The sequence below is a fragment of the Thunnus albacares genome, chromosome 21 (genome assembly GCF_914725855.1).
Source record: "Thunnus albacares chromosome 21, fThuAlb1.1, whole genome shotgun sequence".
In the NCBI taxonomy this organism is placed as follows: domain Eukaryota; kingdom Metazoa; phylum Chordata; class Actinopteri; order Scombriformes; family Scombridae; genus Thunnus; species Thunnus albacares.
In genome coordinates this window covers 3,378,054-3,398,097 of record NC_058126.1, presented here as the reverse complement: position 1 = coordinate 3,398,097, position 20,044 = coordinate 3,378,054, and the positions used below count along the sequence as shown (strand labels likewise).

At 38.0% G+C, this 20,044-nt stretch overlaps 1 protein-coding gene across 2 annotated transcripts in view; it reads left to right on the top strand.

The window, feature by feature from the left end:
• nebl (nebulette) overlaps positions 1-20,044 on the top strand; it is a 118,788-nt gene that overhangs the window by 20,130 nt on the left and 78,614 nt on the right. For both annotated transcript variants that reach the window (XM_044339133.1, XM_044339132.1), the window contains exon 3: positions 15,498-15,582. In XM_044339133.1, the coding sequence (XP_044195068.1) occupies positions 15,498-15,582 (85 nt within the window). The remainder of the gene's footprint in view (positions 1-15,497; positions 15,583-20,044) is intronic.

Below are 20,044 nucleotides of genomic sequence, written 5' to 3'. Positions count from 1 at the left end.
TTCTGGGTTTGGTACTTTGGATTTATGTTTCTGCAGTTTATTACACAGCAGAGTCTGGACATTAACTCCCTCAGCACTCAACAGTGAAGAGGTTTCACAGCAGGTTAGCTGCACTAAATAGAGTTAAAAAGGTAAGTAAATAAACTTTATTTATAAAGTGCCTTGAAAACCAGAGTTACCAGGTGCTTTATAATGCAAACAACTGAAGAAATGGAAAGTTAAAAACAGGAAATAACAAAATAAAAAAACAATAAAACTACACATTACACACATCACATATTACAGGACAAAGTTCTTATGAAACAGGTGAGTTTTTAACAGCTTCTTAAAACTGACTCAGCGTTTTTTATAACAAGAGGAAGACGGTTCCAGAGGGCCACAACTGGAAAAGCACCGTCACCTCTGGTTTTGAGCCTAGATTTCAGAAGAGCCAGACAGCGTTGATCAGTAGACCTCAGTGCTGCCAGGGGACACAATCATTCAGAAATATGAAGTGAGGCCCGCCCGTGTAGTAATTTATAGGTAACTAAAAGAATTTTTAAAATCAGTTCTACACTTTGTGGGTAAAAAAGTAAGTAAAAGTAAAGTAAACTTAAACCCAAATTATACATTTTGCTTCTGCTTGTTGCCTTAAGGGTGTGTATGATGTAAATTTTATCATCTGTCCGTGTCCATGTGTAACCCAAAATGTATATCCGTGCAGATTATACATGCGCAGCAACAAATGTGTGAACATTTTAGAAGCAGAGCTGCATCCGCTGCACATGTTAATGTTTGTTTTGGAGTTTATCCTGGTTTTTTTTCAGTCGCTTACATGTGTAAATCTCAAAAATACTTGATCCTACACTTCCCACAATGCAGCTCTTTGCATGGTACTCACCCACAGCAATGCAGTAACGCAGGATTTCTTTTTTATTAAATCACTTAAAGGTTTCTATTTTTTAAGGGAAATTTGACAAATATGACATTAGTTAACTCCTGATACCTTCTTAGATTGTGACGTCCAGCTGTTAAACAGCTGCTGAGAGGTAATTACAGTCTATCAGTCATAACTTGTATTTGTTGTAGCCTGCAAGCTGCTCCTGAGTGACATTTTAGTTAAGAAGCAGAAATTTGAAGTCTTAAGCTGAAGTAACTCTTCTGACATCATCAGCGTTATTTTCTCAGACTTTGCAGACTGAAAAACTGTTTTTGCAGGTCGAGCGGTTCTGCTCACGATGACTGAACTGATCTTTTGGGTGTAAAAATAGGTGAAATGCTCCTTTAATATATTTACAGTTTACGCCAGCAGTGGCGGTGATGTCAGGACCTCAGCAGAGCAGAGTCAGCTGAGGGAAGCTGTTTTATGGAGGATGATGCTGCAGCAGGAACACACACACACACACACACACACACATACACACAGTACAGAGCAGCACCTCTGACTGCTGTTGAACTGCATGAAGTGGGATATAATGAAGAGGTGTATGTGTGTGTGTGTGTGTGTGTGTGTGTGTGTAGGTGACACAGCGATAAAGAGAAACTGCCTCTACAGTCTCTCAGAGTTTTAGATCTCTGTTCCTCCTTCACACTTCCTCTCTCTCTCTCTCTCTCTCTCTCTCTCTCTTTTTTGTTGCCAAGTTTTACATTTTTTATTAATTTCGCTGAATGAAAGTTGGCTGATTTAATATTTTTACTTTCTGCCTGCTGGAAGTTTTTCTGGGCTCTTAACGCTTTGCTCGGTTGCATTTTATGGTTTTATGTCTTGAATATTAATGTTGTGTATATCTCTCGCCAGCTAGCCGTCACCACTGTTGGGAAATGAGTTTATCAACTCACAGCTCGGGTCACACCGGACACTTTATCATTTCTAACGTTGTGTAGAAGAGTCTGAATCAGTGCTTGTAGCTGCAGACGTGACGGATATCATTTCATTCATGTATGAACAGTAACATGTTTTTCTTCTATTATCTCAGTCAGCATGTTAATCAGCAGTAACATTATACAGTACAGTCAGTGTTGCCTGGTTTCAAAACTTAATTGAAGCAGTATCTCACTGTTATAAGGTGAAAAAATAATACTGAACATTTTTAATATCTGCAACATTACATTAAGTAGAAACTTCCAACTGTCTTGTGCTGAACTTAATACACATTCCCTGTAACCTTGAATTATACTTTTCATATTGTTGGAACCCTGAAGATCTTCTTAGAATTTAAAATGAATTGAATGAGTCAAAGAATTTAAATATAAATTAAACAGAAATGAAATTCTGCTCTATATCCCCAAACATAACATTAATATTTCATATCCTGAAATATGAATATCTTAAGGTTAAAGACATAAATAGATTAATAGTGCAATTTAATAGATTCATGGTGTAATAGATGATTAATAGTGTCATAAATAGATAATAGTGTAATAAACAGATGAATAGTGTAATAAATTAATTAATAGTGTAATAAATAGATTTACAGTGTAATAAATGATTAATAGTAGAATTGAATAGATTAATAGTGTAATAAATAGATTAATAATATAATCAAATAGATGAATAGTGTAATAAATTAATTAATTGTGTAATAAACAGATTAATTGTGTAATAAATAGATTAATGTTATATGTAAATAGATGAATAGTCTAAATAAATAGATGAATAGTGTAATAATTGATGAATAGTGTAATTGATGAATAGTGTAATAAATAGATGAATAGTCTAAATGAATAGATGAATAGTGTACTAATTGATGAATAGTGTAATTGATGAATAGTCTAAATGAATAGATGAATAGTCTAAATGAATAGATGAATAGTGTAACAAACACAATAATTTACCTGCTAATAATAGCAAACGACAACAAGCTAACGCTAATGTTGTAGGTTGTAGTTATAACCTCTGATGCTAAAGTCACTTTAAAGGGAAATTCTGATATAAATTCAAGTCAAACAGTTTTAAGGCGTGAGCTGAGCGACTCTACAAGCTGTTAAACAGTTCAAATATGAATAAAAACATGTAGAAGAGCGACTTTTGTTTTTAAATGATATTAGTAAGGCTAATTAAAAACACATTATGAAAATAGAACCTTGCGATTTATAAAGCTGGAAACTGTATGTAACTGTAAATACAGTATGTAGCTGTATCTGATGTAAATGTGGTGGTTTTGTTGGTGTTTATTGAATGTAAACTGTGAAGCAATCAGAGGCCAAACGTTTTGTTGTGTCAGTAATACAGTAACACTGTAACACAGCAGATACAGTATGTTGCCTTGGTTTCCTGTTAGCGTGCTGCTGTAGTGTCAGTGAGGTTTGTAAGAGCCAAGTCTGCTCTGAACCCACACTGAGATGTTCATCAACACCTAAGCAGGAAGATGGAGAGCAGCCAGACGGACCAGCAACATTACACACACACACACACACACACATTCAGCTGCCATCCCTGCCCTCTCTTCCTCCTCCTCATCAGCCTCACTCAGTGATTCACCAAAAGAGCATCCATGTTGCCAGTCTGGTCTCTCCAAATGGCGAATGAATAACACGTTCGATTTCGCGTGTCGACGCAAACGCATTTGAATCTTTTTTGTGTGTCATTTGATGTCGTTGTGTTTGAGTGAAAGGGGAAGGTGACGCGTTTCAGATGACGTCAGTGATGTTTATGAGGTGATCTTGGCTTGTTATGAGGAGGCGGGTTGGGCAAAAAGTTACACAAGCAGCAGGAGAGCAACCTTTATCCTGACATCGGGACATTTTAACCATCACGTTGGGCATTTTAGTGCCGTTAAACAGGATGTTCTCACCTCATTTTACTGTTTTAACCCAAACCGTGATCTTCCACTAACCCTAACCATGTGGGGTTTATGCCTAAACCTAAACATAAAGCTAATAAGATTTGATTGTGAAGTACTATCAAACCACATTTTACTCGAGACGGAAACTCCGCTCTCATAGCTGTGAGAGCTGAGTGGCGGCATGGAAGGAAATATAATATCATTACATGTAGTGATCTGTCCTCATTCATAATAATCAAAGGCTCCGAAAGAGTCTGACTGAAAACAACACAAGTCTAAATACATTAGTTTCTAGTATTAAACTGCAGGGAGAGTTTCTCTGTGTTCAATGTTTTGATGAACATGAAGAATGATGAACATTTTCTGTGGTAGACTTTTCAATTTTAAACTTTTTGATCATTTAATTTAACTGCTGTGACTCTGTTGAAGATAAAACAGCTTGTTTCCTCCATGGAGGGAAATTTCAATCATCCAAAACCTGAAACTTCATTATAAAAAAAAATGTCAAATTCTTGTTTTGGAGATTTTTAATTTTGTATCAGTGTGTTGACATGAAATCATCTTATTAAAAATGAGGATTAAAACAAACAAACTTCAACTCTTGGTATTTAAATGTGTGTATTTGTGTGGAGCTCACACACACACACACACACACACACACACACAGACGGAGAGAGAGAGAGAGTGTGAAAGCTCAGTTAGACTCGTGTGCGTCACTGCTGCTGGGAGCAAAAAGACTGTCGTCGTTTGGCAAATGCCACGGCAACATTATAGACAATGGTACATCTAAATCTGTATCCACAACACACCCACTGCAATGCAGCTCACACACACACACACACACACACACACACACACTGATCTATTGTAAATCTGCTGTTTCAACCAAGCAGTAACAGAAAGGCAGGATGTGTCCGACAGTATTATTGGAAACAGTTTAAAGGACACAGTGTGTGTGTGTGTGTGTGTGTGTGTGTGTGTGTGTGTGTGTGTGTGTGTTCCTGTTTTTTGGGTGTTTATATTTAGCCCATTTTGTACATGAGAGGGGTATGAAACATCTCAGTGTTAAGCAGTGTGTGTACAGTAAATAGTTTTAATCCTAGAATTAGTGTATGCGTGTGTGTGTGTGTGTGTGTGTGTGTGTGTGTGTGTGTGTGTGTGTGTGTGTGTGTGTGGGTCTGTCAGAGGCTACTTTCAGGCCCAAATTTCAGACTTAAGACCAGTTAATTGGGTACAGTTTGTCCAATAGGAGACAAAAGCTGTGTCTTCAATTGGTAAAAAGCTGATTTTAGTGTCAGTGTTAAGGTTAATGTTATGGTGAGTCTCCAGGAAATTAATATACGTCGGTGTAATGTCCCCAAAAGTGACCTAGGAGTGTGTGTGTGTGTGTGTGTGTGTGTGTGTGTGTGTGTGTGTGTGTGTGTGTGTGAGTGAGACACACAAAGAGAAACTGTTACGTTACATAAACTCATTCAGCGTTTCCATCTCTCTCCAGGTTTTCCAAACATTACCACATCACTCTGACTGAGCTCTTTGCAGTGGAAGCTTTTAGCTCAGCTTTCAACTTCCTGTCTGTTAATTACCTCGACATTGCTGCTAGCGCTCATTATGAAGGTTAGCGGCTTATTCACGTTTAGTACAAATCCGTTCAGAGGCTAAATTAAAAAGTTTAGTTCCTTTACCGACGAACTACTGAGGCTTCTCTCAGGGATAAATCAGGAGGTTTTTTGTGTTTGTTTTTACCTCTTGCTGCTCTTCGCTGATGTATTTACTGCACTACACTTCCCAGAAATCACCTGTCATCTCGTCCTGTTGGATTTATGTCCATGTTGTTGCCGCTGACCTCATCTGAACTCCATATCTGAACTCATGTAGCTCAGAAAGCCCCGACGGCTCAGCTGGCTGTTAGATTATAGATTGTGAGGTGAAATCCTGCCTTTGTTTGTAAAGATATTTCAGTTTTGCACTAGAGTTTAATTAACAAACAAAAAAAAAATTAACATTTTCATGCACATCTGGAGATTTATAAACCTCAGATTATGTTCAACACCACATTTATATCAAAATTAATTACTTATTTATTAATTTATTTATGTGAAAACTAATAATGAGTGACCAAATGGCTTTTTAATGTCACCACCGCTGTTGGTGGATCTCATGTTAAAGGTGCATTTCATAGATTTTTCATGTTAGAAGTCTGTTAAACATTCGTGATTTGTGCAACTCAGCCTGTAAAAACAGCTGTATGAACTGTATAAACCCTGGTGATGTCATAGTGATGTCATAAGAGGACATTTATAACAGGTGTGGACGTCTGCAATTACCAGGCAGTGAGGGGGCTACCTATCCCGTTGCATTCTGGGAAGTGTAGGATTCAGTGTTTTTGAAGCTTGACCCATTAAACTCAGGACATCGTGGTCTCTTGAAGCCCTGCATTTGAGTCCTTCAGCTTATGGAAGTGTAATATCTCATCGGTGAAGACTGTAGTTTTAGTATCTGGGGAATTTTCAAGTTGTGTCCCAAACATTTACTGTCAAAACAGTTTAATAATCCACTCACCGTACTTACATACTTAAAGTATATTAGTCGGCTTAGCCACGTTAGCCTGGTTACTCATGTAGTGTCGCTGCCGTCTGAGTGACAAACCAGAGACCCGAGCTGGATGATCCTCCCATGAAACTGACCCAGTGCAACACTGTTATTAAAATATGTGCCGTTATCCCCGTATTTAAACGATATCACGTCTCCCTTCTCTGTGACTCTGACTTTGAGTGAAGCCGTTCAGAAGGACTATAAACACATTTAATGTCCGCCGTGGTCGTACAACACGTCATAAGAATCAGTTCTGAACGATCGTCAATCAGCATAACTGTCAACCGTGATCCTAAAATCCGAGGTTCATACTGAACCGTGAATGTTTGCACCGTTACACCTTTAATTATAACGAACAGAGCAAACAAGTCTGTTTGTCTGCAGCAGGCGTCTGGATGTCAGCTGGCAGTTAAAGACTAAACTGAGTTATTGTCCTGGACTGCTTATCCAGCCAGCACAGAGTTACCTTGGCTAGCTGTGTGTGTGTGTGTGTGTGTGTGTGTGTGTGTGTGTGTGTGTGTGTGTGTGTGTGTGTGTGTGTGTGTGTAAAACATCCCACAGAGCCGCTCTTTGTCTCAAAGGATTGGGTTGCACTAAACGAACAAAGCATCCACGGTTGCCAGTAGCGACGGGAGCAGGTGAAGTGAAACTTAAGGCTGAAATTAGTTTGTGTGTGTGTGTGTGTGTGTGTGTGTGTGTGTGTGTGTGTGTGTGTGTAGGATGTCTATGTAAGGCTAAGTCTAAAAGCTAAAAGCAGCAGAAGTGAAACAAAGAGACTGTTAGTTGGTTTAACACAGACACAAAATTGTTGTGTCTTTCTGTCGTAGCGTCTGACGAGATAACTAAGCCTTTACAAGAAGTCTTCATCTGTTTGTGTGTGTGTGTGTGTGTGTGTGTGTGTGAGTGTGTGTGTGTGTGTGTGTGTGTGTGCATCAGTCAGAAGATGTCCTGAAGAAAAGAAAAAAAAAGACAAAATAAGAAAAGGAGGAAAAAGAAATGATGGAAAACAACATGCAGAATTAATGAAAGTTGTCAAAAACTGTATTTATTTCCTCTCATGTTTTAATAAAGTCTTTCAACAATCTTGGCGTGAAAAGAGCTGTTTCAAGGTTTAGTTTAATATGATCATTTTCATATTGAAGACATGAGACATGCGTAGACTGCTGGCCTTAAGTGGTCTCTAGTTGCTGTTTTATTCACAAATCTGCTGATTCGCTTCACATCACAGAACAGGTGGAGGGCGCCGTTCTTCCTGAAGTCTTAATGAGTATCTAACTTCTACATTTTCAGGCTTCATGGTAGATATGTTGTTGTGTTGCGTCTTGTTTTCAGCAGAAACAAGTAGTGAACAACTCTGACACATCATCAGCTTTTAAGTTGATATGTTGAACTTGTTAGCAAACAGTTGCTTATTTCCACATCCAGCAGTTACAACATGATCATCACATTGATAATGTCAATAATTACTTGTGGGGTTCCTCAGGGTTCTATTCTTGATCCTTTATAGTTTCAATCTGGTTAAAGCTGCTTGAAATGATGTTTTTTGTCCACTTGTTTTCAGCAGAATAGTCTCTAAACATGACTTCTGTCATATTATCAGCTTATAGAGTAGTTGTGGCTAACATGTTAGCAAACAGTTGCTTTATTTCCACATCCAGCAGTTACGGAGCAACATTATCATTCATGTGGAGTCGTGTTTCTGTCCACCTGGTGAATGTAAGTCCAATATTCACTCTCTTTTAGCTCTGTTTTTACTCTCTACCAACTCCTGAGGGAAATATCTGGCTCTTTAGCTGCTAAATGCTCCACTATGTTCAACAGCTAGTCTACAGCTAACTGTGTCTGTTTGGTGCTGAGCAGGTAGTGTACAGCGGCTTTTTACATCTTTTTCTCTGAAAACGACACTATGAGACGCTGAGAGTGAACCAGAACAGTAAAGTTGCAGCCAGACAGATAAACAATGAGCTGAAACTCACTATAAAGCTCCGTAAAGCCGAGAGGAGCTGCAGAGTCTCTGATAATTCTCTGTAGGTTCATCACTGAACACATTACACACATTACAGCTCCTACTACTTCTAATACTAATAGTCATAATTATTATTATGATAGGAAGACAGCAAAACCATTTACATAACAGTATATACAGTGTCATGTAAATATAATCATTATTAATAAATTATTTTCAGTTTGTTTGTGTTTAAGATGTTTTAAAGCCATGACACACACATGCAAACTGTGCTTCTTTCATTTATTTATTTTACTAAACAGACAGAAGCAGTGACATGTTGTAGATTTAAGAGACTTAAGACTCCTGTTTGTTGGGTTTTTACCATAGACTGTATAAAAATATGGACGTAGTTACCGTGACGTCACTCGTTGGTTTCTGAGGAGTGGTTTTGAAGCTCAAAGTGAGCCGCTCCGGCCGTCGCCATCTTGGCACTCCCAAGATAACTCCCAGCCAATCAAAAATGGGCAAAGAGGCGGGGCCGAACGGCTGAAACAAGCCACCTAGCGGCTGGCGGACCTGTCACTCAAAGCAGCCATGTCCTTCATTATGCAGAACTTTACGGCTTAATAAAACTTAAACGGGTGAGTTATAAAAACATTCACCCCCCGTACAGTTGTCATGAAAGAGGAAATTAGCTACAGAGACCAAAAGCGTTGTTTGTACCAGACTGTAAACATGTTTATTTCTGCTGTAAAGTTGGACATTTTAACATGAGGGTCTATGAGGATTGACTCGCTTTTGGAGCCTCAAGTGGCCGTTCAAGGAACTGCAGTTTTTAGCACTTCCTGTTGGCTTCATTTTACAGCCCCGGAGGTTGCCGCTTGGTTTTGTTGGTCGTGTTACTGTACAGCGATCACGATGGACTCATTATGATTGTTGACGTACATCAGCTGTGGAGACAAGTTAAGATTATGATGACTGTTTATGATCTACTAATAAAAGTCACAGACGTGTACAAACCACAGCAGACTGTCATGGAAACTATGATTATTATCATGGTTACAGTTATCAAGTGAATGCAGATACATGTATGACGACGATGTAATGATGCTGTTTTTGACCTTAAGATCAGTATTTCAATATTAATCAGTGTTTGTTGGGTTTAGAGCAGTAAGGAGAGTCTGCTGACATGTAACAGGGTTTGAGGTTCGTACATCTTGTGTGTATATTAGGTTTCTGTTATTGACCTCCAGGGTCAAACAGGGGTCAGATGGTGACATCAGAGACGTACAGTGTGACTGTAGTGAAACACAGGACAGCTCACATCACCTGCAGGTCTGCTAGAGGTCTTTACAGTGACTCAGGACTCGGTCTATGTGACCTCAGAGACTCATCAGCAGGTTTATTATTTCAAACAAATGTTCATCATGGAGGCTTGTAAATAAAATGATGCACAAGACACAATCATTTCTCAAATTTTGGGATCCAGACATAAAAACTGCACCTCACATTTTCATAGAAGAAGAATTTAGATGATGTTTTCCTTTTTTAGAGAACATTTTACTGGTCGAGATTATTTCTGTAACTTATTTTCTCGATTAATCGTCTATAAATGTTTAAAAAGATACTCAGTTTACTGTCATATATGACAAAGAAAAGCAGCAAATGATCTCATTTGAGAAGCTGAAAACAGAGAATATTTGACAAAATGATTAATTGACTATCAAAATATCTTCTGATTCATATTCTCAGCTCTGTTGCTCATTCTGTGTATTTTAAATGAGACCATATTAATAATATTTCACTCAGTTAAAGAGTGATATAACCTCCATGAGGCGATAAAAGACAGAAAACATTTACATGTCAAGCAATCAAACAAAGTGCTGATCGTTTAATTGGGGTTGAGCTGCTCTTTCATCCTCACTGCATCAAACCAACCAGACAAAATACTCGTGTTTGAAAGAGGATTTAATTAAAACTGTATTGAATGAACCCGTTCAGAATAACCGAACCTATAAATAGTTTTGTGAACAGATCGTTTTCCTTCACTAAACGTTTCCCATCATGACTGACTGAGAGTTTACCTGCTCTGTTTTTAGAGAATATTTATCCTGTGTGGGCGCCGTAACGCAGGAATAAGAGCATCCCTTTAATACCAGATACAGTATGTGTGTGTGTGTGTGTGTGTGTGTGTGTGTGTGTGTGTGTGGGAGAGAGAGAGGAAGAGTGTATACTGGTAAATGAGAGTGGGAGGAAGAGGAGTGAAGGACAGTTGAGTGGTCAAACCGTGCTGCTGAATATGCTGCTGGCGTCGATGATTCAAGGCTCGGTGAGTCAGCCGCTTCAGAGGAAAACACTCGATAGAGAGCGAGAGGACGGAGACGTCACTCTGTCCTGAGCTTTCAACACTTCCTCCAATGGTTCTCTTCAGTTCAGATGTCACACGAGTTAAACAGCAGGTAGAAAACATTCATAGTAATCTCTCATAGATCTGTTTCCCAACGTTTGTCCTGTTTTTATCATGTTTTTGCACCATTTCGATTGTAATTAATAGTAATAATAGTAATTGATATTAATAGTTTTGTCTATAGAATGTCAAAAAAACAGAGAAAAATGCCCATTATAACTTCTTAAAGCTCAAGGTGACGTCTTCAAATGTCAAACCAACGTCTAAAACCCAAAGATATTCAGTTTACTGTCATGTGTGACACAGAAAAGCTTCAAATTCTCACATCTGAGAAGTTTCAACTGCTTAAAAAAAAATCACGAAAATGATTATTTGATTATTAATTTGCAGATTTGCAATTGCAGATTAATTTGCTGACGATCGATTAAAGGGATAGTTTGCATATTTTGAACAGTAGCTGATCGTGGAAGACGTGAAGTCAATTTTTGATCATTTTCACATAAAACATAGCAGGAATTTTATTGGCTTAAATAAATTGTAGATCTCCATTTATTGAAAAAAATCTTTTAGTTTTCCAGCTACAAGAGAGAACTCAGTTACAATAAATTAGGTCCTCCTAAAATCTCTTTTATCACAAATTTTAATAACCAAAAACTCTTTTAAACACTGGATTTAAAAAGAAAAACCATAAATAATGAGCTATAAATATACAGTAATGCTCTTTGATATCGTATGTTTATGTAAGAAGCTCTAAATAGAATATGTAGATATTATATTTCAAAGCTTTTGAATATTTTTAAATTAAATATTAACATCACTGTTATAAATCTGCTGTGACTCTTTACATCCAACTTAATGATGAAACAGTTTGTTGATTAATCTGTAACAATTTCATAATTGAATAATTGTTTTGCACTTTTTTGCACATTTTCCACTTTTTTGTTGGTATTTTGTTGACTGAACAACTGATTGATTAACTGATCAACTATCAGCACATTAATCTGTAATGAAAACAGTTGTTAGTTGCAGCTTTAATCCTGAACTGCAGGTTGAAAACAGGTTTGAGTTGTGATGTCAGTTGTCAGTTTCTACCTGTTGAACAGGTGTGAGGTTTCTGTATATTTGGAGAGGTCACATGACTGTTGACGGACGGCGACGTTCAGACTGTCAGAGATGTTACTGACTGAACCTGAAGGACATTTTTAAAGCTGTTCTTATAGCATCTTTGTCGGTTTAACCTGCCGTCACGATTTTTTTGAGATATCCTTTGAAATCTTAACATGACTCATGTTTCTCCTGCTGCCTTTGTGTTTGTGTGATTCAGTTCTTCTGATGTTAAACGTCCTGTTTCTGTTTCTGTTCCTGCTGTACGTCTCTGTGATAAAAGCAGCAGAATGACTCAACTTCAACAGAAACAACCTCACAGTCACTTTCTTTTTTTTTTTTTTTTACAAACAGTGACTTCAAGCTAGAACTGGCAAACGTTTATTTTAGGTTGATCACTGGTTCCCAACCTGCTTTAGTGGTGAATCAAAGCCTCATAGATAACTAGTGTTGTGGAAATTTCCCTGAGAAAGAGCCACATGGAAACCTAGAGAAAGCATTAAACATCGTTACTCGTTGAAGCAGTTGGAGACGATTCATCACACCATCAGTAACAATTATACAAATGTCCAAAAATACAATCATCTTGTATTTTTGGAGAGAAAGCATGTTGTTCCCTTTCCCTAAAGATTGTGAACCCAAACTAGACAGCTTTATACCTCTCTAGAAGCAAAACTATAACAGTCTGGTCCCTAAACGGACACTTCCACAAACCGTTACACCTTCTTACAAACAAGTATGATCACATGGTCGTACGATCGAACATCGAGACTTCATGGACAATCAATAACTTCAAACATGGACATCCTTCAACTTAAGCTTGTCTAGATACCTCATGATCCACACAGTGTCTAAGACAAAGATATCGAACCCCAGAGGTCAGCAAACAGCCCTCAGAGAGGTCAACTAGACTAGGAGCAGGACTACATCACCAACATGTGTCCCTCAAAATGACAATGACATTACATCACATTCAGTCGATAACAAACATCGACTCTTTAGTTTAAAACCATTTGTAACATATAAACAGAAGATTTATAAAATGATAAACCTGCTATTCAGTTTTCTTTCACACTAGTCTCACAGGTTACATGTGTCTGAGCTGAAATGATCAATTTAAAAATAATCAGCAACTATTCTGACAATCGATTAAAAGTCATTTTTCAAACCAAACGTTTTCAGCCTCTCGACTGTGAGGATTTGATGCTTTTCTTTAGCAGCTTTATAGACGTTTGGTGACATCATGTTGGACTTTAAGACTTTGAGATGAGACATTTTCATTATTTTCTGGGGGGGGGGGTTTACAGCTGTGTGCAGATTAACCAAAATGTCTGTTAATTTTTAATTTTATTTATTTTTCTTTGGGTATTTTATGCTTTTATTGGACAGTTGAGAGATGACAGGAAATGACATGAACCAACATCCGCTGCCAGAATTATTTATTTTAATTTAAGATCATGATCTGTTTTTCAAGAGAGACTCAGACTGTAGAAAAGTATATAAACTATAAAAACATAGACAAGACAATTCAAAAACACAATCTATATACACATTAACGTCCTCTTTTCATATTTTGTTTTTTATTTGAATAGTTTTTAGAGTCCTGGAGAGATAAAACTCCTGGAAAAGATCATTTCTTGTAGCAGAAAGTTCTGTCTTGTAAATCTTCTCTCAGCTTTACACCGTCGACCTCTGAACTAATCAACAAATCGATTAAAAGATGAATTGTTTCGATATTCTATATGACAGATAGTCAAGTCTCAAAAGGAGTCTCATAAATCACCAGACATCCACAAAAACAACAGAACTGCATCAGCAGCAGAGCAGCAGCGGCGGCCTCGACTGCGGATGAACGAAAGACTTTCAAGGACAAATCAGGCAACAAGCTTTTCTGTGAGGTGTTGCAGGTTGCAGGTTGCACTCGATGCAGCAGTGAGAAGAAGAGTTATAACAACGCCTCGTCCTACAAACAGAAAGGAAAGGAGGGTCGAGGTTTATTGAAAGATTATAACCTTCTACACGCAGGCGTTTTTGGTGTGAAAACGCCTGAGGATCAATACAGAGAGGATTCCTCTTCAAGAAACCTTTAATAAAAAACACTCTCAAACGCTCCTGGAGGAGGTGAAGTGTAGGAGTGTTTCCCACCTCCGTCTCTCTTCCATCCACCGACATCACACTGTACATGTTCCTGCTGACGGAAGCTGTAAACTCACTGCTGCTGTTTTTAGATACAGAGAAACAAATGTGGTATCTTAAAGGTCATTAAAGGTCGAGCGAGATATGCAGAAGGTTTAAGCAGGGTGCTGATTTTTTTTTCATTTTTCGACGTCTCAATGGGTGATTGTTCCCGTTAATGTCATCGCCCTGCCGGGTCAGAACGGGAAGGGAGGTGACGTGACTCAGGCTGCAGCTTTTATTGTTAAACACAACTTGTTGATTGTGTTTAAAAATGCGTAGAATTCAATAAATGACTCTTATTATGAAAAATGTGATAAAAGGTTATAAAAATGCTCTTATTCCTCATGTTCACCAGGCACAAATTGTATTTAATTTATCGTGACCCTTGTTGTCGGGTTCATATTTTACTGGAATTTAAATCCACCTGATTGCGTTATGTATGACAGAGACTAGCTGGTGAACATAGTGGAGCATTTAGCAGCTAAAGAGCCAGATATTTCCCTCAGGAGTTGGTAGAGAGTAAAAACAGAAGCTAAAAGAGAGTGAATATTGGACTTACATTCACCAGGTGGACAGAAACACGACTCCACATGAATGATAATGTTGCTCCGTAACTGCTGGATGTGGAAATAAGCAACTGCTTGCTAGCATGTTAGCAACAACTACTCTATAAGCTGATAATATGACAGAAGTCATGTTTAGAGACTATTCTGCTGAAAACAAGTGGACAAAAAACATCATTTCAAGCAGCTTTAACCAGATTGAAACTACAAAGGATCAAGAATAGAACCCTGAGGAACCCCACAAGTAATTATTGACATTATCAATGTGATGATCATGTTGTAACTGCTGGATGTGGAAATAAAGCAGCTGTTTGCTAACATGTTTGTCATGTGTTGTGTTTATTTGTTTCTGTTGCCCCCCAATGGCCAGAAATTATTAAATTATTCAGCTTAGTTTCAGCTCTGATGTTCTTTTACTGATATTGATCACTTTTCATGTTGTCATATTACTGTATAGACAATCAAATTCAAATAAGCTTTATTGGCAGATCAGAAACCTACATTGCCAAAGCAGTACAGAAAATTATAAACATTGACAGATTATTAATAATTTTACAATAACATGTAAATATAAACAATAATATTAAATACAATATAATAAAAGGCATTTTTTTACAGATGTAATCACACAGAAACATTTACTACAGAGCTTATTTCTCTCAGATTATGACAAGACTTCATATATTTTGCAGCTTTTACTGCACATTGACTTTTCTCCCCACATAGATCAGGGCTAAATTCAGGATATATATGATTTATTTTTTCAAAGAAAACTTCTCTCAAATCTTTATATTTGTCACAGTATAATAGGAAGTGAGATTCTGTCAATCTCTCTCTGTTTTTTTAAATGTGTATGTATATTTCTGTGTCACTGCGTCAATCAAAAGTTCAAATTTCAAAGCCAACAATCAGTAATCTCTCTCTTCTCTCTCTGTTTTCAGACATTATCCCAAGACGTCGTTCACCATCGTGGCCGACACGCCGGAGAACCTGAGACTGAGACAGCAGAGCGAGCTACAGAGCCAGGTGAACACACACACACACACACACACGCACACACACACACACACACACACACAAACACTCTGCCGGCTGTCATCACCAGTTCTGATGATGTCAGCGTGTCCTGGTGTGTTAGCCCCATGTCGCTAACAGATGATGTCATGCAGCGTTTGCTCGCTGTCTGCTGTCAGGTTGTGTCGGGGAAGAGAATTAGAGCTCCACTACTGACTGTTATGTCATTAGAGGTTAGATTGATCTGCTGGTTATTTTCTTGATTAGTCATTTTGTCTATAAAGTGTGAGAAAAAGTGAAAATGACTGTTGACCAGAGTCAGATTTTATGTCTTTAAATGTCTTATTTTGTCTAAACAACAGTCCAAAACACTAATATATTCAGTTTACTGTCATTTATGACAAAGAAAAGCATTAAATCTTCACATTTGAGAAGTTAGAAGCAGCAAATAGCTAATTTTTTTGGCATATTTGCTTAAAAAATGACTAAAAATAGTTGCAGATTAACTTTCTAATTGACTGATTGTTGCAGCTGTGTGTATGGAAGTCGACGTGTGTAGATACAGTTTGTTGTTGTTGACGGTGTACAGTTTGGTGCACGTGGGTTTTAATCAGCTCTCCACCCGTCTGGCACCACACGGAGATGAAAACAAACGCTCAGGTGTGTCAGTAGAAGCTGCTCTGACAGTTCCGCTTCCTGATTGGTCAACGCGATGTGATTTACTGACACACAAACTGATGGAAAGGACACGTATGAGAGAATAAACCAGCTCTGCCATATGTCCTCATCCTGTCTGTGAATGTGTGTGTGTGTGTGTGTGTGTGTGTGTGTGTGTGTGTGTGTGTGTGTCAGCCTAGCAGACTGCAGTACAAAAGGACAGATGCCCACTCAGCAGTCTGCAGCAGGGGTCGTGCTGTTTGTCATGGGATGTGTGTGTGTGTGTGTGTTTGTGTGTCTTGTTCTGCTCCAATAAAGATCCGTTTATTAGCAGCTTGTTGTTTATAAAGCAGAGATTTAAACATTCGTTTATTCTGTCACACTCTGACGTTTATCACACCTTTAGTCTATTCTTTTTTCTTTCTTTCTTTACATTCTTCTTTATTATTTTGAAAGTACTGAATGAAAATCTGTCAGAGCATTTTTTTCAGTTTCTTTAATTTCCAACATTCTGTCATAATAAGTTGTTTTTATGCCTGAATTTAGACTTTGTTATCAATAAGAAGTTAAATATCTAAAAGCTGTCTCTCTGTGTTTTGAAGCATCATTTTACTGCAGGAATTTACAGATTTCAGGTCTTTGTCTCTTCCTGTTCTGTCGTTGTGGCTCCAGCTGTGTTAAACTGGAATCCAGTGTCATGTGTTTATCAGACATTTGAATTGTATATAAAGACAGACTGACACTTTGGAAAGCTTCTGATTAAAATGCCGTTTACCAAAAATTCATTTCCAAGATGGATATTATTCTTTACAGTCCTGATATCTGCTTGCTTTTCCTCTAATGAGTCAAATTGAGTCAAAATAACCTTATAACGACCTTTGCAAGGAGAAAATTCACAGCATAAGGTTCACTCTTTAATGTCTGGCTGCAGCTTACATGATATGACAGATACACATGTTGGACTCAATGAGAAAACGTTTTACAGATGTTTACAGTCCAACATACTGTAGGAATTCAGTCACCACTGATTGTTTACCTGAGTTCTATGTCGCATGACAGACAAATATTCAATGACTCTCATTAAAAAAAAGGTGAAAGGGAGCAGCTGAACTTAAAATACAAGAATATTTAACTGGTAAAAACATTCACACAGTTATAATCCCAGTTACAGATTATAAATGCAGGAGTGTTTTTACCATAGCCTGTATAAAAATATGGACGTAGTGCATGACTCTGCCTAACTCCCAGCCAATCAAAAATGGGCAAAGAGGCGGGCCGAATGGCTGAAACAAGCCACCTAGCGGCTGGCGGACCTGTCACTCAAAGCAGCCATGTCCTTCATTATGCAGAACTTTACAGCTTAATAAAATTTAAACGGGTGAGTTATAAAAAAATTCAGCCCCCGTACAGTTGTCATGAAAGAGGAAATTAGCTACAGAGACCAAAATCGTTGTTTGTACCAGACTGTAAACATGTTTATTCTGCTGTAAAGTTGGACATTTTAACATGGGGGTCTATGGGGATTGACTCACTTTTGGAGCCTCAAGTGTTCATTCAAGGAACTGCAGTTTTTGGCTTCATTAGAGGTTGCCGCTTGGTTTTTACCCATTAAATGCATATTTCATTTTCAAAAGTATAAACAATAAACACAATGTTACGTAATAACGTCACAGTTCAACATCTCAACATACATAATTATGTTATTTGTGGCACATTATGGTTTAAAATAACATGCGCTTTGACATCTTTGGTAGTTTTTTTTAGGCTCAGTGACCGTCCACATTTCTAACGTACTTTTATTTCAAACTGATTGTGACTCTTAAATTTGCCATTTTTCATCATTTTGCAGACAATTACATCAACAGGCTTTGATTCACACACACAAGGAAGGAGAAGAAAAAAAACCTGTCTGCTGCAACAAATTAATACTTTTTAAATAACTTTTCGTCTTCAGGTTTTTAAAAACTTTTCAAATAAAAACTTTGGAAAGTGAACACACCATGAACGGTGTTAATCCTGTCACTTGTTCAAAAAGTAACAAGTAATTCATTCAGATTAGTTCAAACACAACCTGCATACTGTAACATGTCAGAGAGGTCGTTTACTGAGACTGTTGTAAGCTTTTATACGACCAGTGACGTCCGTCTGTCAGCGGTCAGAGAGAGCGTCTCATCGTTCTTACTCATCTTTATATGATGTCACACAGCTGCACTATGTGTGTCAGACCAGGTCTTAGAGCTGACGTTGATCTGCTCGTTGTCAGGTGTGTGTGAGTGGAACAGGTGATGGCAGGCAGGTTGGATACGATGCAGGATATTTAATGAATAATATAAAGTCACTGGAGACACTGGGAACCAAGACCATAAACGCAGGAACACCGTAGATACTAAGGCACAGGAACGAGGGTCAGAAACACAGAATAAACTGTAACATCTGCCTCTTGTATGTTACATTAAATACATTAGTTGAGCTTTAAATGGTCACTATGTCTAACAGCAAAATCTTTGAGTATAGAATATAATGTTTTCAGTAATTTTACCTTTATTTAATAGTTTTAAGGTGTACATATTTGTGTTATTTTCATTATTTTATGCTGTTTTCTTATATTGAATATTTAATACTCGGCTACATAGTATCCAAGGTAACGATGCAGCTATAAAGCCTGTTACCGTGGGAACCAGTCAGACCAGGTGAGTGTGTGACTATTAAATGGAAACCTGTAAATAATAATGTCTAGCTGACCTGAGAGAGACTTTATTACTAATTATAATGATATTGACATTCAGAGTGATTATCTATGATTCATCTGTATCAATAATCTGTAATATAGTGAGTTTTTGATCCTGGTCGAGGTTCGACTGTTGACCCAGTAATTTGTTATTTAACAGTTATTAAGCTTCGTCACAGTAATCATTTATTAGTTTTGTAAGTTTCCTTTGATTTTATTTATATTAAATAGTTTTACTCAGACTGGGCTTGTATCTCTCATCATTGAATCGACATCGGAGCGTCTGGGTGTCTTTGTTAGAGTTAGTCCGTCATCATCATCATCATCATCACAACACAACACAGAGACTGTAGGCTGTGAGGCTAACATCGTCCCCCGTTACACAAACACAGTATGAAAGCAGACGACTTGACACTAGTTTGATGCGTCCGCTGCCTCACCTGTGTAGTAAACAAGCTGCTGAGTCGTCATATTTACTGTTGTTGTAGAGCGAAGCAGCTGATTTTTACAACGTTGGACAACAGACTGATCTTTGTTGCTCCCAAAATCCTTCAACACTCTGATTCTCAGATGCTTCAGAGTCGTGATGATCTGATCGGCACGGTTTCCTCCATTTTTATTTATTAGCTTGTTTTACTGACAGATCAAAGATATCTGATATCAGAGCAGCTCCTCTCACATACAGGACTTCTCTCATCCCATCCCTCTTCATCAGATCCTTCATCCATCCGATCTCTTCTTCATCAGATTCCTCCTCCACTAAATCCACCAGTAGGAGTCACCAGTACAGTGATTCTGGTTCAGTTTTCATGCTTCCATTGTTGTTATTTCCACCCTCAGTAGGTGTAAGTGTGTGTGTGTGTGTGTGTGTGTGTGTGTGTGTGTGTGTGTGTGTGTGTGTGTGTGTTTTAGAGTTTAGCTCATTAGCTTGTCAAATTAGCTCAGCAGGGAACCTGTGACTGATGAATAGGGATTTAATCTGCTATGTAGTGAGAACGAGGACAATCAGTGTGAGATGAGAATACCAGCACACACACACACACACACACACACACACACACACACACACACACACACACACACACACAC